Source organism: Fonsecaea pedrosoi (assembly GCF_000835455.1).
Source record: "Fonsecaea pedrosoi CBS 271.37 unplaced genomic scaffold supercont1.2, whole genome shotgun sequence".
NCBI lineage: Eukaryota > Fungi > Ascomycota > Eurotiomycetes > Chaetothyriales > Herpotrichiellaceae > Fonsecaea > Fonsecaea pedrosoi.
The window spans coordinates 4028733-4043602 of NW_013550614.1; the positions used below are offsets into that span (position 1 = coordinate 4028733).

General features: G+C 52.5%; 5 protein-coding genes across 5 annotated transcripts; 2 read left to right on the top strand and 3 right to left on the bottom strand.

The window, feature by feature from the left end:
- Positions 1-636: 636 nt before the first annotated feature.
- Positions 637-3052, bottom strand: Z517_03426 (uncharacterized protein; the record flags this gene model as incomplete). The annotated part of the gene is made up of 3 exons (XM_013432531.1): positions 637-1393; positions 1466-2287; positions 2349-3052. The coding sequence occupies 3 exons, from the start codon at positions 3050-3052 to the stop codon at positions 637-639; spliced, it is 2283 nt and encodes a 760-aa protein (XP_013287985.1).
- A 614-nt stretch (positions 3053-3666) lies between these two features.
- Positions 3667-5982, bottom strand: Z517_03427 (phosphate:H+ symporter; the record flags this gene model as incomplete). Its single annotated transcript, XM_013432532.1, has 5 exons — positions 3667-4337; positions 4393-5567; positions 5659-5690; positions 5741-5857; positions 5926-5982. 5 exons carry the CDS (start codon positions 5980-5982, stop codon positions 3667-3669), a joined length of 2052 nt encoding a protein of 683 aa, XP_013287986.1.
- Positions 5983-6881: 899 nt separating this feature from the next.
- Z517_03428 (uncharacterized protein) lies at positions 6882-8978 on the top strand (the record flags this gene model as incomplete). Its single annotated transcript, XM_013432533.1, has 7 exons — positions 6882-7345; positions 7408-7809; positions 7867-8030; positions 8108-8275; positions 8346-8558; positions 8616-8849; positions 8917-8978. The coding sequence occupies 7 exons, from the start codon at positions 6882-6884 to the stop codon at positions 8976-8978; spliced, it is 1707 nt and encodes a 568-aa protein (XP_013287987.1).
- A 1255-nt stretch (positions 8979-10233) lies between these two features.
- Positions 10234-10974, top strand: Z517_03429 (riboflavin synthase, alpha subunit; the record flags this gene model as incomplete). Its single annotated transcript, XM_013432534.1, has 1 exon — positions 10234-10974. One exon carries the CDS (start codon positions 10234-10236, stop codon positions 10972-10974), a length of 741 nt encoding a protein of 246 aa, XP_013287988.1.
- A 1562-nt stretch (positions 10975-12536) lies between these two features.
- Z517_03430 (acetolactate synthase, large subunit, biosynthetic type) lies at positions 12537-14700 on the bottom strand (the record flags this gene model as incomplete). The annotated part of the gene is made up of 2 exons (XM_013432535.1): positions 12537-14454; positions 14510-14700. The coding sequence occupies 2 exons, from the start codon at positions 14698-14700 to the stop codon at positions 12537-12539; spliced, it is 2109 nt and encodes a 702-aa protein (XP_013287989.1).
- Between the last annotated feature and the right edge of the window lie 170 nt (positions 14701-14870).

Sequence of the window (14870 nt, forward strand, 5' to 3'; positions counted from 1 at the left end):
ATTGATTGAAGTGTGATTTTTCGAATTCGAGTGAATAGTTTGGTGATGACAGTAGTTATAGTCTGACGCAAGGAGGGAAGAAGGAATCCGCACCTGGTGGAATCTGGCTCATCTTTCCTGGCGGGGTTCGTCACCACAATTCCAGAGACGAAGAAAAAAAAAAGGGCCGAGAAGAACGTCGAGGTTAGGAAAATCACAGTCTCAATGAAAGGAGCTGGTATCTCAAGGGATCCGTGCTTGAGAATGTCAATCAACTTGAAAGAGTGCTGCGAGGCTGTTTAACGTGGAAGATACTGGATGCTGGATGTCGAACGACGACAACGGAATCCTCCCCAGAGTCCCGCATCTTGGTTCCGAAAGGTGGAGAGGGATGAGGGAGGGTGTTACGATTTCTCCCGAAAAGGGAAAGTTTTCCGCGTTCAATACAAATCCCCCGAGGCTCTCCACTGCCACCCAGATTATGCTTCATCTTGGTTGTAATCTGCATGACAAGTCACCACCCTCCCACCGAGAATTTATGTAGGTACTTTGAGAGACCCTCTAGCTTTTGTCTTTTTACCAAGTGTGTCCCGCAGCTCGTCGTTCGCTATGCGGTGACGAGTCCACGATGGTTGAACAACCCTTGAATCTACAGGTTTAAGCGTACATTTTTCCATCTTCTGGCGGCGTCACTTCCTCACTGGTAAATGTGCAGTGGCGAATAGCCTGCTCGCCAGAAGAGAATCGATTTTGCACCACCCCCCACTGTACAGCTTTGAGATGAGCGTCGACGTCGTCTGGCGGGGGATGACATGCTGCACTGATGATGAGACTGCAGTTGGCGCCGAACGGAAGTATCTGCTTGAAGGTCAAGAAACAAGTGACGTAGACGACAATGGAGCCGGTGAAAAGCACAATAGCAAATATCAGCAGGCTAAGCGGTGAGTAGCCGCAGGTACACAGGGATGAATCGACCATGATGGCACCGGCCTCGTCGCGGAACTCGATTCGTCGAAGGAACAAGCTTTGCGAAAGAAGCCAGTGCAGGACTCCCGAATAGACTGTCAGAGGAACTGCAATACGATACGGCAGTTGGAGGAAGTGCTGGCTTCGTTGCCGTCCCTCGGGTGTCGAGACGCGGAGACTCTTGCGGTGAGCGCCGTACTCGTTCCATTCGTGAGCAGAGTACATGGTCGTCAGCAGGCTGTTGGTGTAAAAGTAGGATGCCGAAAGGAGAACTTGAGGTGAGTTCGCCAGCCAAGTGTTGATCATGATGCTTTTGAGATCGAAACTGGACGATGTGGCTTTGAGAGTCAGCTCCGAAGCTGTGCCCCAATGCCAAAGTCCTCCGCTTTGTTTTCTCAAGAAAGCGGCTATCAAGCAGGCGAAGGTCGTCCACCAAAGTGTTAGTAGACTGCATACATGGGTCAGTAGTGGAAACCAACAGTGTGTCCGGTAGGAAGAAAGTATCGAAACAAGGACTTACATGCCCAGGAAAACACTCGCACGTCGTCGACTCATGGACTTTCTTAGCTGGAACTTCGTTGACGACCAGACCAATTTGACGCCATCGGGGTCAGCTGCTTTTGTTGATTTGCTCCGAATACGCTGTAGGATTTCCTTCTTCGTCGCGACACAACAGCCGATCGTTGTGGAGTCCGGTCGATCCAAGAAGGACGCTATCCCATCGCCAACAGTCACAAGAGGTTGCGCCCGCCATCGCTTCACAAGAACGCCCATGGCGCAAACCTTGGCAACGTTGCAAAACACTACAATTCCTATAAAGATAAGGGAAATCTCGACCTTGCTCGAGTCGGAGACGTGTTCTGCCATGGCAGTCTGGACATGCAGAGTCACATCGCTATAATAAAGCCAACCCGTATCCGCGAGAGTGTATGTGGCTGACCGTGTGAAGCCCGGCGAATTCTGAAAGTCAGGCGAGTACGGCCCTGGCAGAGACACATGGGGGAACAAGGACGCATTTTCACGAGCATAGTGCGTCAGTGGCACGATCAATTGGCTGCTTAGACCGAAGTACGCAGGGGGCATTAGTGATGCTTTTTCGAGCCAGGTCCGAGCAGTCTCCACGTCATAATTGATGCCGAAGGAGTAGGCATCGACGAAAAGATAGAGGTTGCCCCACTGGGTGACAGGGTTTGTGCTGTATGCTGCAGCCCATTGCTCATTAGAGATAGATTGATAGGCACTATGGTCGTGGTTCGCAAGAAATGTAGGCAGGCTGGTGTTGGCAACAGTAGTGACAGTGAATGCTCGGCCACCCAGAACGTCAGACACGGCCGAGTTGTAGCTGCTGCTGGTCAGTTCATGTGGAACTCCAAAGTATAATATCGGAACAAAGGTCGGCCCACAATAGATGGAGAGGGAGCGAGCTAATCGCGAGTGTCCAGAAAAGTATCTGTCTCCAGACACCCACGTAGCGGAGATTATGAAGACTCAGGACACCAATGTCGACAAATCCGCCGTCACGGTGCGCCGCATCCACCTGCTCCCGTGTAGGTGCTGTTATAACCTGCATGCAATAGTTGCTTGCTGAAAGTAGAGCGGTGCTGAAAACGTTGATGAGAATATGAGAGAAGGTTCCCAGCCAGGCGACTTCGGTTGCGCTGCCACTAGAGACAATGCCCATACCCCTGGTCCTACTGGCCCTAGACCATCCGACGGCGAGGAGAACAAGGTTACAAACCAGGACGACGGCACACAGGACGAATCCTAAAAGGGAGCCGAATCTCCAACCTGCGAGTTTCAATGGGTCGACTCGTCGGAACCATGTGGCAGGATTCCAGGTACGTGCTCTGGGTTGTGGCTTAATCGTTGTCGCCTTGGTAGAATGCGACGAAAGCGTCTCGTCAACATCAATCGAAGAGAGTGAGTAATATGACTTGCTGGTCTGTGGCTGTTGACCGGCTGAGAATGAGTGACGCAAGGAATCCTCGCCATCGACTAAGGAGCGGCGGGTGGTACTTGACGACTCGGATGTTGGGTAGTTGTAGGGTAGACGAGACCTGCCACGAGTCGGAGCTGGGGAGAGCAGATATCCTTCCTCTTCGTCCATTTTGATGCCCGAAGAAAGTGCACAAAAGACGAAGGCCTCGAGTAAAGGTCCATTATCAACAAGGGCTTGTGAGATCAGGCTGAAAAAACATCTGGTTACAGCCGGATTCTGGGGAGCGCTGCCCGTGTAACCCGTGTCCTAGTCACCGCCACCATTTGTAGACTTCGTTGCCCTGGCATGACATGGACTTGTGGCTGGGGACGGGTCAGGAGTGGTGGCTGGTTTATAGCGGGATGATAAACCCATGCATGGCGGTTGGCTCTTACGCTGGGTGCTATCGCCATGAACACTGAGACCTGGTGGTCAAAAAGACGCCAATGCAGACTCGTCGACTCTAGGAAAGTTGTTGGTGGACAGGCATTTGACTTGTTTCATGGGCTGGAGGGCTAATGTGATGTGCCACGTGGGGGCGAGATGTAATGAGGGTTTTGGTATACGAGGAGATGGAGTAAGTTTGGCAGGCGAAGCGTTCTCCCGGGCTTTGATAGGTGGTATGGTGGTACTAATTATGAGGAATTAGGTAGTTTGCTCGCAGATCATATATCATCTCTCAAGGTAGAACTCTAGAATCTGTAATAAAAGTCTCTCAAAATGGAGGCTGCGCAGTTCGCCTCTCAATTGATCCGCCGAATGGCATCATCGTCACCACCACCATCATGCACTCTTTGGTCAAAGCTTTCCCCAGATATCCTGTCGATCTCAGTCTCGAGTATCTTTAGCCCTCCATCATCTTGCTGCCTGGGCTGGTGGCTTTTGGAGACACTGGACCTCACGGCGCACGTCTCATCGCCAGGCCCCATCCTTGACAACGAAATTCGCGGCTCTGTCAACGTTCCTTCACCGGCATCAATATCATCATACTCAGCTGTGTGGTTGCGCTTGCGGAAAAGCCACTGAAACAGCACCAGAGGCGTGCATGAAACCCACATCAACTCACGCAGCGACTTCGGATGTCCATCTTCGTCGTCGCTCGTTTCTTCACCTTCGAGTGCTTTAGGCTCTTCGCCAGCCAACCTTTCAAGCGACCGCCCCATCGTTTCCGGGATGAGAAAGGAACAGAGCAAACCCAACAGTGCAAAAGCACCTAGTATCTGGATAACGTGAGGAAGCCATGGTGATGCGTCGGTCTCGCCCTTTTCAAATCCGATGCCTCGCAACGGTCCTGTCAGAGCTTGAGCGAGAACAGCACCGACTTTGCCAGAGGCAGCCGCCAGTCCATGACAAGTGCTTCTGTACCTGGTTGGGAAGCATTCACCCGGCACAATGAAGGTTGTGGAGTTGGGGCCTTCGAAAAATATCAATCAAGAGTGCAGGACGGGTTGAAAGCCAATATAACTCACCAAAATTGACAAAAAAGAGGATCAGGACGAACACAGCCACCCGCGATGCGTCGGACATGCTCTCGAAGGAACTCCCGAGGATCAAGAGGAGGATGGTGATCATGACGAACCCTCCCACTTGAATCGATTTGCGCCCTATACGGTCCACAAGCAGGATTGCGCAGATGGAGCCGGGTATAGCACCAGCCACCACCAGGACCAGATTGCCAACCGCACCGCTTCGGAGAATCGTGTATAGCCGTGTAGGGTCGCTGTTGTTGTGAGACCCGAATCCCATTTTTTGGAGGAAGATAGTGTTATTCAAGGCCAGGGCATAATAGGCCACATCCAGGAAAAACCACGACCCGCACGTTCCAAGGAGAATCCAGCCATTGAAACCTTGTCGAAAGTATCGCCTGAAGTCGCTCCATGACGACTGAGGTACAACGGTGGCGTCAAGGCCGCCTAGGGTCTCACCAGGTCTCAGACCGGCGCGAATCTCTCTTCGCTCATCCTCGACTTCTCCTTGTCCAGTTCTGGGTCCAATTGTGTTCTGAACCCATCCTTTGTAGTCGGCAAACCCCTGCTCCACATCACGATTCACATCAAAGGTGTATCGAGGTGTTTCAGGGATGGTCAGACGGTAATAAAGTGCGATCGCCGCAGGAACGGCGCCGACACCGATGATGATGCGCCACATTCTATCCACGGCCAGGTTTGCAGCAGGAGTTTGAGTACAGACACTGTCCTGACAGACATTGTCGTCGTTGTCAATTTGATCTCGGAATGATGCAATGACAATCGTGGCAACCAAGCTGGCAATGAACTGACCAAGAGCCTGGGTCGAGAACACGGCGGCAACCATCGTGCCTCTCCATTTGGTCGAAGCGAACTCGGACGTGATGATGTTGGCAAGAGGGTAATCGCCACCAATGCCAATACCCATGAGGATTCTCCAAAACACCAGCAAGCCTGTTATGCCGATTGCTGACGAAGGACCGGTGATACACTGGCCGAGAGTTGCCAGCCCGATGATCAGCAATTCATACCCATACATGCGCTTTCTCCCGACCCTGTCGGCAAGCCAACCAAAGAACAATTGGCCGATGATGGTGCCAACAGAGGTCATGACCTTGATCAGGGTATCATCGACCTGAGGAATCTTGTTCCCGTGCTTCGGGAAGTAACAAAATCCACTTGCACAATTTCTGTTAGCCTGCGCAGATGACAGGGCGGCTTGAGGGACAGGAGTCGTGCGTCACAGAAGTAATGAGAAGACGGCTTTACATCATGTCAGATACCAGATTGATGGCGAAAATCTGGAGGAATGTCAGTGTACTCCGACCCAGTCCTGGTGACAACTTCGCACATCATAGCTGTCCGTCAGGAAGCCAGTCCCCGCTACCAGGATAGCGCGAACATGAGCGCGGCTGAAAGACCGTTCATTGATATCCCGTAAGATGAGACGACGGCGAAGAGTCGGATCCTTGTGCAACGTCCATCAGCGTCTGGAATGCACACGGCGTATAGCACAACTCAATAAGTCCAACTTACCTGTATATGCTTATACTCATCCTCCAGGTCTCGAAAGGCTTTATGCCTCTTGACCATGATGGATAGCTCTGACTCGTACACAATCTACCGATGATAGATCGAAGGACCACGAGCAAGCGAATTCGTGTATTGCGCAGATGTAAATCACATCGAAACCATGGCGAGGATCACTGTTTACCTTGGGAAGCAAAAGGTACATGGCGCAGGATTCAAAAGCACTCAATCAGGCTGAGTTCGCCTTGCGAATGGCCCAACCACATTAGTTTCGCTGGAAGAGGGATGGCCGTCGTTGGCCTCGCTTCCAAGGCCAACACCCAGGGGATTCGCCTTGGGGCGCAGCATGCAGATACAGACCATCTACCTCGTACCCTGGGAGTCATCTGCCAGCCACGCCAGCCTTATGCGATTCTGGATGAGCCCCTGAACCCTGCGGCTGCACGCGCCCGACTCCCAGACACCATTGGGTCAATACAATGCCTGAGCTCCCTGTCACATACACTGACTGACCGGATCCCAGGTTCCTCTGAATCAGTCTGTTCCGCATTGAGCCAGGAAGAACAACACAGCCGTTGCCATGTTTCACAAGTTGGCGCCTCTCCACTACTTGTCGCTATCTCTGGATTTTATCTAGCGCGAAGTGCTAGTAGCAAGGCTCACTCGTTGCCCACGTTTCTTTCATGCCTCCTCCAATTGGCCCGATTTGTTCGTCTTCATCAAAGCAGAACATGTTGGCAGATTCGAGGCTCGTGCAGGACCCTCTGCCACGCGCGGAGGCTGCCGACGAGCTCTGAACCTCGCCTCACCCACTGACAAGAATGACTATGCTGATGACTCTCCTGGGGCAGGACCGTTCATGGAGTCTCTCCATATCCATTTGACGGCATCGGCTTTTGGAGGTGACATTCTCCAGGGAATATTGCTTCTGTTTGGGAACCTCCCCCAATCTTTGTCGTTCTATGGCTATAAACGGCGTAGGAGATGTTATTGCTTTGGTTCAGATCACCACACAGGCAGCAAAGACACTTCACGCTGCTGCGCATGCCCCATACGAGATCAGGCGCTTTATCCAGGAGACAGACCGATACCAATCATGCGTGGGGATAGCTGCGAGCAGACTACGCCGGCATGGTGCCATTTTGAAGGACCATGCTGACGTGAAGAGCAATATCCAGGGTATGCTTGAACAGTGTGCAGAGACGACCAGGAAATTGAGAAAGATCGCGACGAGGTATGAGCACATTGTGAAAAGAAAGGGAGCGGCCACTGGAGCAGACGCTGCCTGGCTTCAATGGATCGAAGCATTCAAGACAGTTTACCAGACGATCGAGTGGACCACCAAAGGCGTCGTGGTCGAAGGCCTCCGAGCAGAACTGTCACGGCATATTCAGATGCTAACCTGGCTGGAAAATGGACTGCTCTCGTAAGTTGTTGCTGGGATCAAAGAGAGATCAATCCTTGGGAGCTGATTCAGCCTCATTGCAGCGAACAGGTTGGTCAACTTTCAGTCCAGGTTAGCAACATGCATGACATGCTCGCCTTTGCAATGTCAAGCCCGTCTCCCACCCCGTTGTCAAGTCCCTTTGGCCCATCACCTAATCCGACGTCACCATCGATCACGGTAAGGGGTTCTGGAAGCCAGGTTAATTCTCCAGAACTTGCATCAACTACGCAAGCTCAACCTATGGCTCCTCTGTGGCTGCCAGGTCCAACATTCGACATTGATGATTACGACTTTGGACAGGACATTGAGGTCCAGTTGGTACTGCCAGAAAGTTTTGTGGGCGTCACCCCTGGCGATCAGTATCGCCACGTCAAGCTCGCGTCCATCAAAGAACAGAAGGAATTCGTTGAAAATCTTACTGCCCATACTAGCTTCACCGAAATGTACCTATAGCCTTGAACTGCGGTAATGTGGAAGGGCCATTGCTGATCTCTTCACAGTCGCGTCGAGTCGGTCCACTTTGTCTGGCGGAAGCCTGGAGCTTCAGATGGAGTTTTGATAGAGGCCAGCGATTCGGGCAGAGTGCTACTCGTTAAGAATGGGGCAGCCGTGGAGGATATTTGGACCGTGAACGACAAGAGAACGATACGGTTCAGGCAACGAGGTCCGACTCCATTCTTCTCCCTGAAAAACGTCAGTCAGCACTTTACACCTAACAAGAGCTCCATCTTCGTCTTCTAGTGCCCACCTGGGAATACATTATTCCATACTCAATCAACGGCGACGAACTTACGGCTGTCGTCGAGCAAGGGGAGGGTTTGACCTTCTTCACAATTGAAGAGGGTCAGCGGCGGGATCATCCGAGGATTCCAACTACGTGGGTCCAGTACAAGTTCAAGAGTGTACCTGGTTAGTCGTTCCTTTGTCGCGTAACCAGTTTCGGGGTAAAACGAAACTGATTTAAGACTTATTGGGATAGATTGCGAGCTGTTCCAGCAGGTTGTCTATGGGTCCACTCTTCGACTTCTGGTACCTGTGACTGAGATTTGTCGGCCACATCGAGGAAGAGACGATGATCGCCTGGTAGGCTTCGAGAACGTCCGGGTCTGGGAGATGCAGTCGGAGATGCGATTCATGGTGCATTTAATCCAGGAAAAAGGGAAGCGGCGGAAGAAATACCTGGAATTCAACCGTCGGTATCTCCCCAGGACTTGGTGGTGGTCGTGCTACTGACGTCTAGAGGGTCCAGTGTGTCAAGACAGCATCAAGATCGAGAGCAAAGGGACCGGCCGCAAATCCACGCTATTATTGACCGGTATCCATGCTCCAATCGACGAGATGGAATTTCAGAGGAGAGCGTCCACGTCGACCCTGAACTCGGACTCAACCCTGGGTCCGACAAAGTCACTAACGAGACGTTTCTCCTGGGATCGAAGTCTGCCCTACCTGGACAAGGCGGAAATCTATTTCAGACAACAAGAAGGTAGGTGGTCAGTTGGGTGCTTTCTTTCCCTCAAGGCTCGAGGCGCTGACTATTCGTGTCGACATAGACCGTGATAGTCTCCTCCACCTTGCACTGAGCTGTCGACCAAACAGGAAGAAGAGCGGGTGAAACAACAGGAGGGACGAGTGGATCGCGGCGCCAACTTGCAAAGAAGTGTTGACCTGCAGCGTTGACCTTGGGAGTGGAAGGTTCGAAGGCTGCAAAGTCGAGATGCGGAACACACATTCAACCATTCCTCTTTGACCGGTAGACATAACACGATATGAAGCGCTTCTTTCGCGGCAGCGAAATTGTCATGAAGGTCTAGAATATCTTCCGTCGAGAGTCGCACCAACGCACGAGAATAGCCGACGATGGACTCGACGGTCGAGCTTGCCATTCTAGGCAACCCGGAGGTACCCAGAAAGAGCACAGTATTTCCTGGGCAAGGAGGATGAGCGAAGCGATCAGACAAGGCATGCAGCCCGTTCTAAATCGCATCCCATACCATACCCTGCGAAGCATTCAGAGAAATCGCCGCATCAAAGCCGAGCGGAACGATGCTGACGGCATCTTTACCTTCATAGTCACCCACACCTAACCGGAAGCTCACGATTATGTAAGGAACAGGGACCCTCGCTAGAGACGATCAGGATAGATAGATTGATGGAAGGGGAAGAAGGAACTGACTTCTGGTGGTAATAATGAAATACATACACCAAAAGTCGAGAATTGGAACCAGCTTCAGATACCCGCCCAGATGGCAAATACCTATAGATGGATGTATAGATGTATAGATTGAATAGGAAATACCCTCTCACCAGCACGTCATGCAGCTCGGGGATTTTGGACCTGTTCTATAGACCGAGATAGACAGATAGACAGACAGACAGACCTTGTCGCATCAAGAGCTCATGAGGCCTTTCCACATTGAGCCTTGTCATAGACACAACATAATTGTCCTTGAATGTAACTATGTGCATACTTTATTACTTGGTACTGCGCGGTGACGCTGAGGCCGAGGCTGCACAACTACATAATGCCGCAACGCGGGGCACGCAAGCGAAGCAAAAAATAATAGTCAAATCTCGCATCATCGACCTCCGCCTTGCATCCATCAAGCTGCGTAGCTGCCCATCATCTGCTTACCAATTGGGGTTTGTCCTCTACAGAGATTCGCACCTTTCATCTCTCCTCCTCGTACACGAAACCGCTCTTACTCGCGAGGTATAAAAAGAAAAAAAGGGGGGCATTTGTATACCCTGTACACACACACACACACACATACACCCCCCCGTCGTCAGACAAGAATACCTTGCACCTTGCCTACCTCTCCTCTTCTCCTCTTCTCCCCTCTCGTCTCCCCAGTGAAGAAATATTCATCATGTTCACTGGCCTCGTCGAAACGCTCGGCACCGTCAGTGCGCTGGTGGCACTCGACCCCTCGACATCCGGCGGCAACGGCACCTCGCTGACCATCTCGGACTGCGCGACCATCCTCACGGACGCGGCGCTGGGCGACTCGATCTGCGTCAATGGCACGTGCCTGACGGTGACGGAGCTCGAGCCGTCGCAGCCGCCGTACAGCTCGTTCAAGGTCGGGGTGGCACCCGAGACGCTGCGGCGCACCAACCTGGGCTCGCTGAAGGAGGGGAGCAAAGTCAACCTGGAGCGGGCGGTGAGCGCAGCCACACGCATGGGCGGCCACTTCGTGCAGGGCCACGTCGACACGGTGGCGTTGATCGCGAGCGTGACGCCCGACGGCAACGCCCTGACCTTCCGCCTGGCCCCGCGCGACCGCGCCGTGCTGCGCTACGTTGTGGAAAAGGGATACATCACCCTCGACGGCGCGAGTTTGACCATTACCAAAGTCAACGACGCCGACGGTTGGTTCGAGGTCATGTTGATCGCGTACACGCAGGAGCGGGTCGTCATGGCGGCCAAGCAGCGCGGCGACGAGGTCAACGTCGAGATCGACATTGTCGGCAAGCTGGTCGAGAAGAGCGTCGTCGGGTACCTCGAGGGTGCTGCGGGCGGAGAACAGGGCGGCGCCCCGGCCATGCTGGAGAAGATTGTGGGCCGATTGGTGGAGGAGAAGTTGAAGATCGTACAACAGCAGCGGTAGGAGCTGGCTATGTTATGAGATTTTCATGGAGCAGTTGAGTCCGAGGCCTCGGACTCGGACTCAATCGCCTACCCAACGATAAAGAATGGGAAGGCTGTCTGTCTTCTTGTCCACCAACATTCAAAACCCTCGGCAGCGCTAATAGCAAAGACTGAGCAACACACCGTTTTTAACAACGCAAGACAATAAGAACCCCTTTTGCCCGAGCATGTGATTGACGATGGCCCTACTTGTTACCCGCTTCGGCACCCGTTGTCTTCTCTTCGCTTGAGGGGATTTTACTCGGGTCACCACATATTCGACGGTCAACGAATCGAACGGTCCAATACCCCGGTACGTGGAACAAGTTTGATACGTGCATGCATGATATTACTTCCTTTCCAGGCACGCCCTATGTTGTGTGTGTGTGTGTGTGCGCGACAGGAAGCGCGAGAGAGGGGGTGAAGGGAATGGGGGAAAAGGAGAGAAACAATGTATTACGAGACCAGCCCTTTGAAAGCCAAATTGGTGTCAAATCACTCGGTTCACTCAAGTCACCCAGCCAGTCACCCACTCAATCGCCTTTATCAGGCAGTCGCCCATTTACACCAGCAGAATCAGGATCAGACATACACAGTGCTCCCCGGGAGATGGCCCCCTCGTACGTGGCCCTCGAAAGAAAGGTCGGTAGTACTTCTCTGCCAGAGCTACCCGAGATCCTCGCCCGGATTCCTCTTTTGGAAGACCACCATACATGGGACCTACATGACAATTCTACCTGGCGGCAGGAACATAGCATAGCACATAGCTATGTCAGACGATAACACAGCATTGTATAGCATGGCATGGCATAGCATAGCATAGCGTATTCCAAAAAGAAAAAGAATCCTAACGCAGAGCAGCGTTTGATCATTCAAATCAACATTTCCCAGAAATTTCCATCCAAAATTTCTGTTTTTTGTTTTTTGAAGGACCTTTCTTCTCCCCTTTGTTATTCATTTCCAAGAAAAGGAAAGGAGAGGAAAGACCTCCGGATGGACGTGTATTGTGTTGAGTTCTGTTGTGGAAGGTTGAACAAAAAAAGCGTATGTTTTCGCCTATACAGAATTTTTTGGGGTTGATCCAAAACAACAAACGCTGAATATAAAAACAAATCAATCAATTCCCCCACGGGTGTCAACCAAGGGGGGGGGGGTGGCTAACCGGGGTGGTAACCGGGGGTTCAAGTAATTTTTTGGGTCCCATCTTTCCCTCACATCTTCCCCATGCGTCTTTGTATCATGTTGGCAAGCTCTCCACTCCATATTTGGGTTTTGGTTTTTGCTTTGTTTTAGGAGGTAGTAAACTTTTTTCTTTTGCCTTGGTGGTCCCGTCCGGAAATATCATACCAGGGAGCTGTCTGTCCTGTCCTGGTCCCACATTCACATTCACACTCACATCGCTCAACTCAGTTCGCACTTGCACTCATATACTGTAGCTCGCTCTCGTTGGTCTGTTCGCACGCAAGCACTTAATGCCCAGACCGTTGCTTCATGATGGCTCTCCGCTCCTTTTCTTTCGCTGTACCGAGAAAAAAAAAAGAGTTAGCTCAAATGTCCGTGTACGGATGGGTCGGTGATACGGTCAGCGCGGCAAAACGTACCTTCATCGTAAACCAAAAACTCATGCAGGGCTTTGCCTGCCGGCACCATGGGCAGCACGGGCACTTTCTTGTCGGTAACAACCTCCAAGAGCGCCGGGCCTGGGCCGCTGCCTTCAATCAACCACCGCAGACTTTCCTCCACATCGGCGGGCTTCAAGCACCTCCGTGCCGGCACACCCATGGCGTCTGCGAGTTTGACGAAATCGGGGTTCTTTTGGTGAGTGTGTGCGAACCGGTCTTCGTAGAAAAGACTCTGCCACTGAGTCACCATACCTTGTTCCTCGTTGTTCAACACGATCACTTTGACGCCGATCTGGAATTGGTTGGCCGTGCTGAGTTCCGTCAAGGTCATGTTGAACGAGGCGTCACCATCAATGTCGACAACGAGGGCGTCCGGTGCTGCAACTTTAGCACCAATGGCGGCTGGCAGACCGTAACCCATCGTTCCAAGGCCACCCGATGTGACCATCGACCGGGGATGTCGCCATCGGAAATGCTGCGCGGTCCACATTTGATGTTGCCCTACACCCGTCGCGATAATGGTCCTCTCTTTCATGTGGGACGTCATATCTGAGAGCTTTTCAATCAATGTTTGCGGCTTGATCAAGCCGTCGGGCGTCTCCTTTTCGTAGCTGTTCAACGGGAATCGCTTTTTCCAGTCGCTGATCTGTGCAAACCACTCGGGCCGTTCCTTCACTGGCTTGACTTTGGGTACCAGCTCGGCCAGGTTAGTCGTCACGTCACCCTCAACAGCTTCAGTCGCTTGGACGACCTTGTTGATGTTCTTGGGCATGATCTCAAAATGTATAATACCTCCTCGTTTCTCTGCTGCAGCTCTCTTCGCTTCGGGCGCAAACTTTGCGATGTTGAGGGTTACTCGGTCATCGAAGCGAGCTCCCAGAGCGATAATGAGGTCGGCTTCTTGCATTGCCATGTTGGCATAGGCGGCGCCGTGCATACCGAGCATATGTAAAGACTTGGGGTCAAGCTCATCAAAGCCTCCAAGGCCTTGGAGGGTTGTCGTTACAGGGATACAAGCCTTGTCGGCCAGTTCTCTCAGCAGCTTGGGACCGTCGGGAGATCCCAAGATACCTTGGCCCGCATATATGACTGGTTTCTTGGCAATATTGACAAGGTCGGCTGCCCGCGAGATGGTGCCCTCCAACTGTCTCCGGGAGAGCTCTCTGGCAGCGAGGGTTGCTGCAGAAGGATGTGACGGCAAGGTCGATTGCATCGGTATGGGCCTCCGTAGAATGCCAGCCGTGACATCTTTGGGCAAATCCACAAGCACGGGACCAGGTCTTCCCGAGGTGGCGATCTCAAAAGCTTCCTTTATTCTCTTGGGTAGTTCCGCCACACTCTTGACCATCACATTCCACTTTGTGCAGGCTCTTGAAATGCCTACCACATCAGCTTCTTGGAAAGCATCGGTGCCGATGGCGGTGGTGGGCACTTGGCCGCAAAACACGACCATGGGCGTCCCATCCGACAGCGCATCTTGCATCGGGGTTACGACATTTGTTGCGCCGGGACCTGAAGTCACAAGGACGACACCAGGCTTGCCGGATACCCTGGCATACCCCTCTGCCATATGACCGGCTCCTTGTTCATGTTTGGGCAGAATAAAGTCAAAGTGTTTTGAGTTGTAAATGGCATCGAAAACTGGGAGGATGGCACCGCCAGGGTAGCCAAAGATGTGTTTGACGCCCTGTCGCAGCATCATTTCGTGGAAGATTTCTCCTCCGCTAAGGCCGACGAACGAGTCGTCAAGCTCAGGCATTTGCCTGTTAACCAAGGGTGAGGGCTCATTTCGGCGAAAGTCGTTGTTGAATGCAGGACTCGGGATCGGTCGAGTGGTTCTGAGCTCGAGGTCAGCACACAGGATACTTGAGAAGCACGTACACATCGACTCACTGTGCTTGAGCGGCCGCAGTCGTCGCAGGTCTTCTCGACTGTTCGGGGGAGGTTTTGGGGGACTTTCGGTAGGGCGACAGCGCCGCTGCCGAGGTAGTGGAGGAAAAGGACTGGGAACACGAAGGTCTTCTTCTGGACAATGAGCGAATGGCGCTGGAGCCGGGGCGTATGGCCGTCATTTTGGTCGCCATGATTGCCTGGCAGGATTAATGTGCAATCGTGACGGCCAGAGAGAGGGCGAAAGGGGTGGGAATAAGAAAGCTACGGGATAAGACGAAAAAGAATTATGAGTCAGTTTGTGTGCACGCAAAAGTAGCTGGAGGCTCGGAAGTGGGAGAAAGCAGTGTGGCATGGAGGAGGA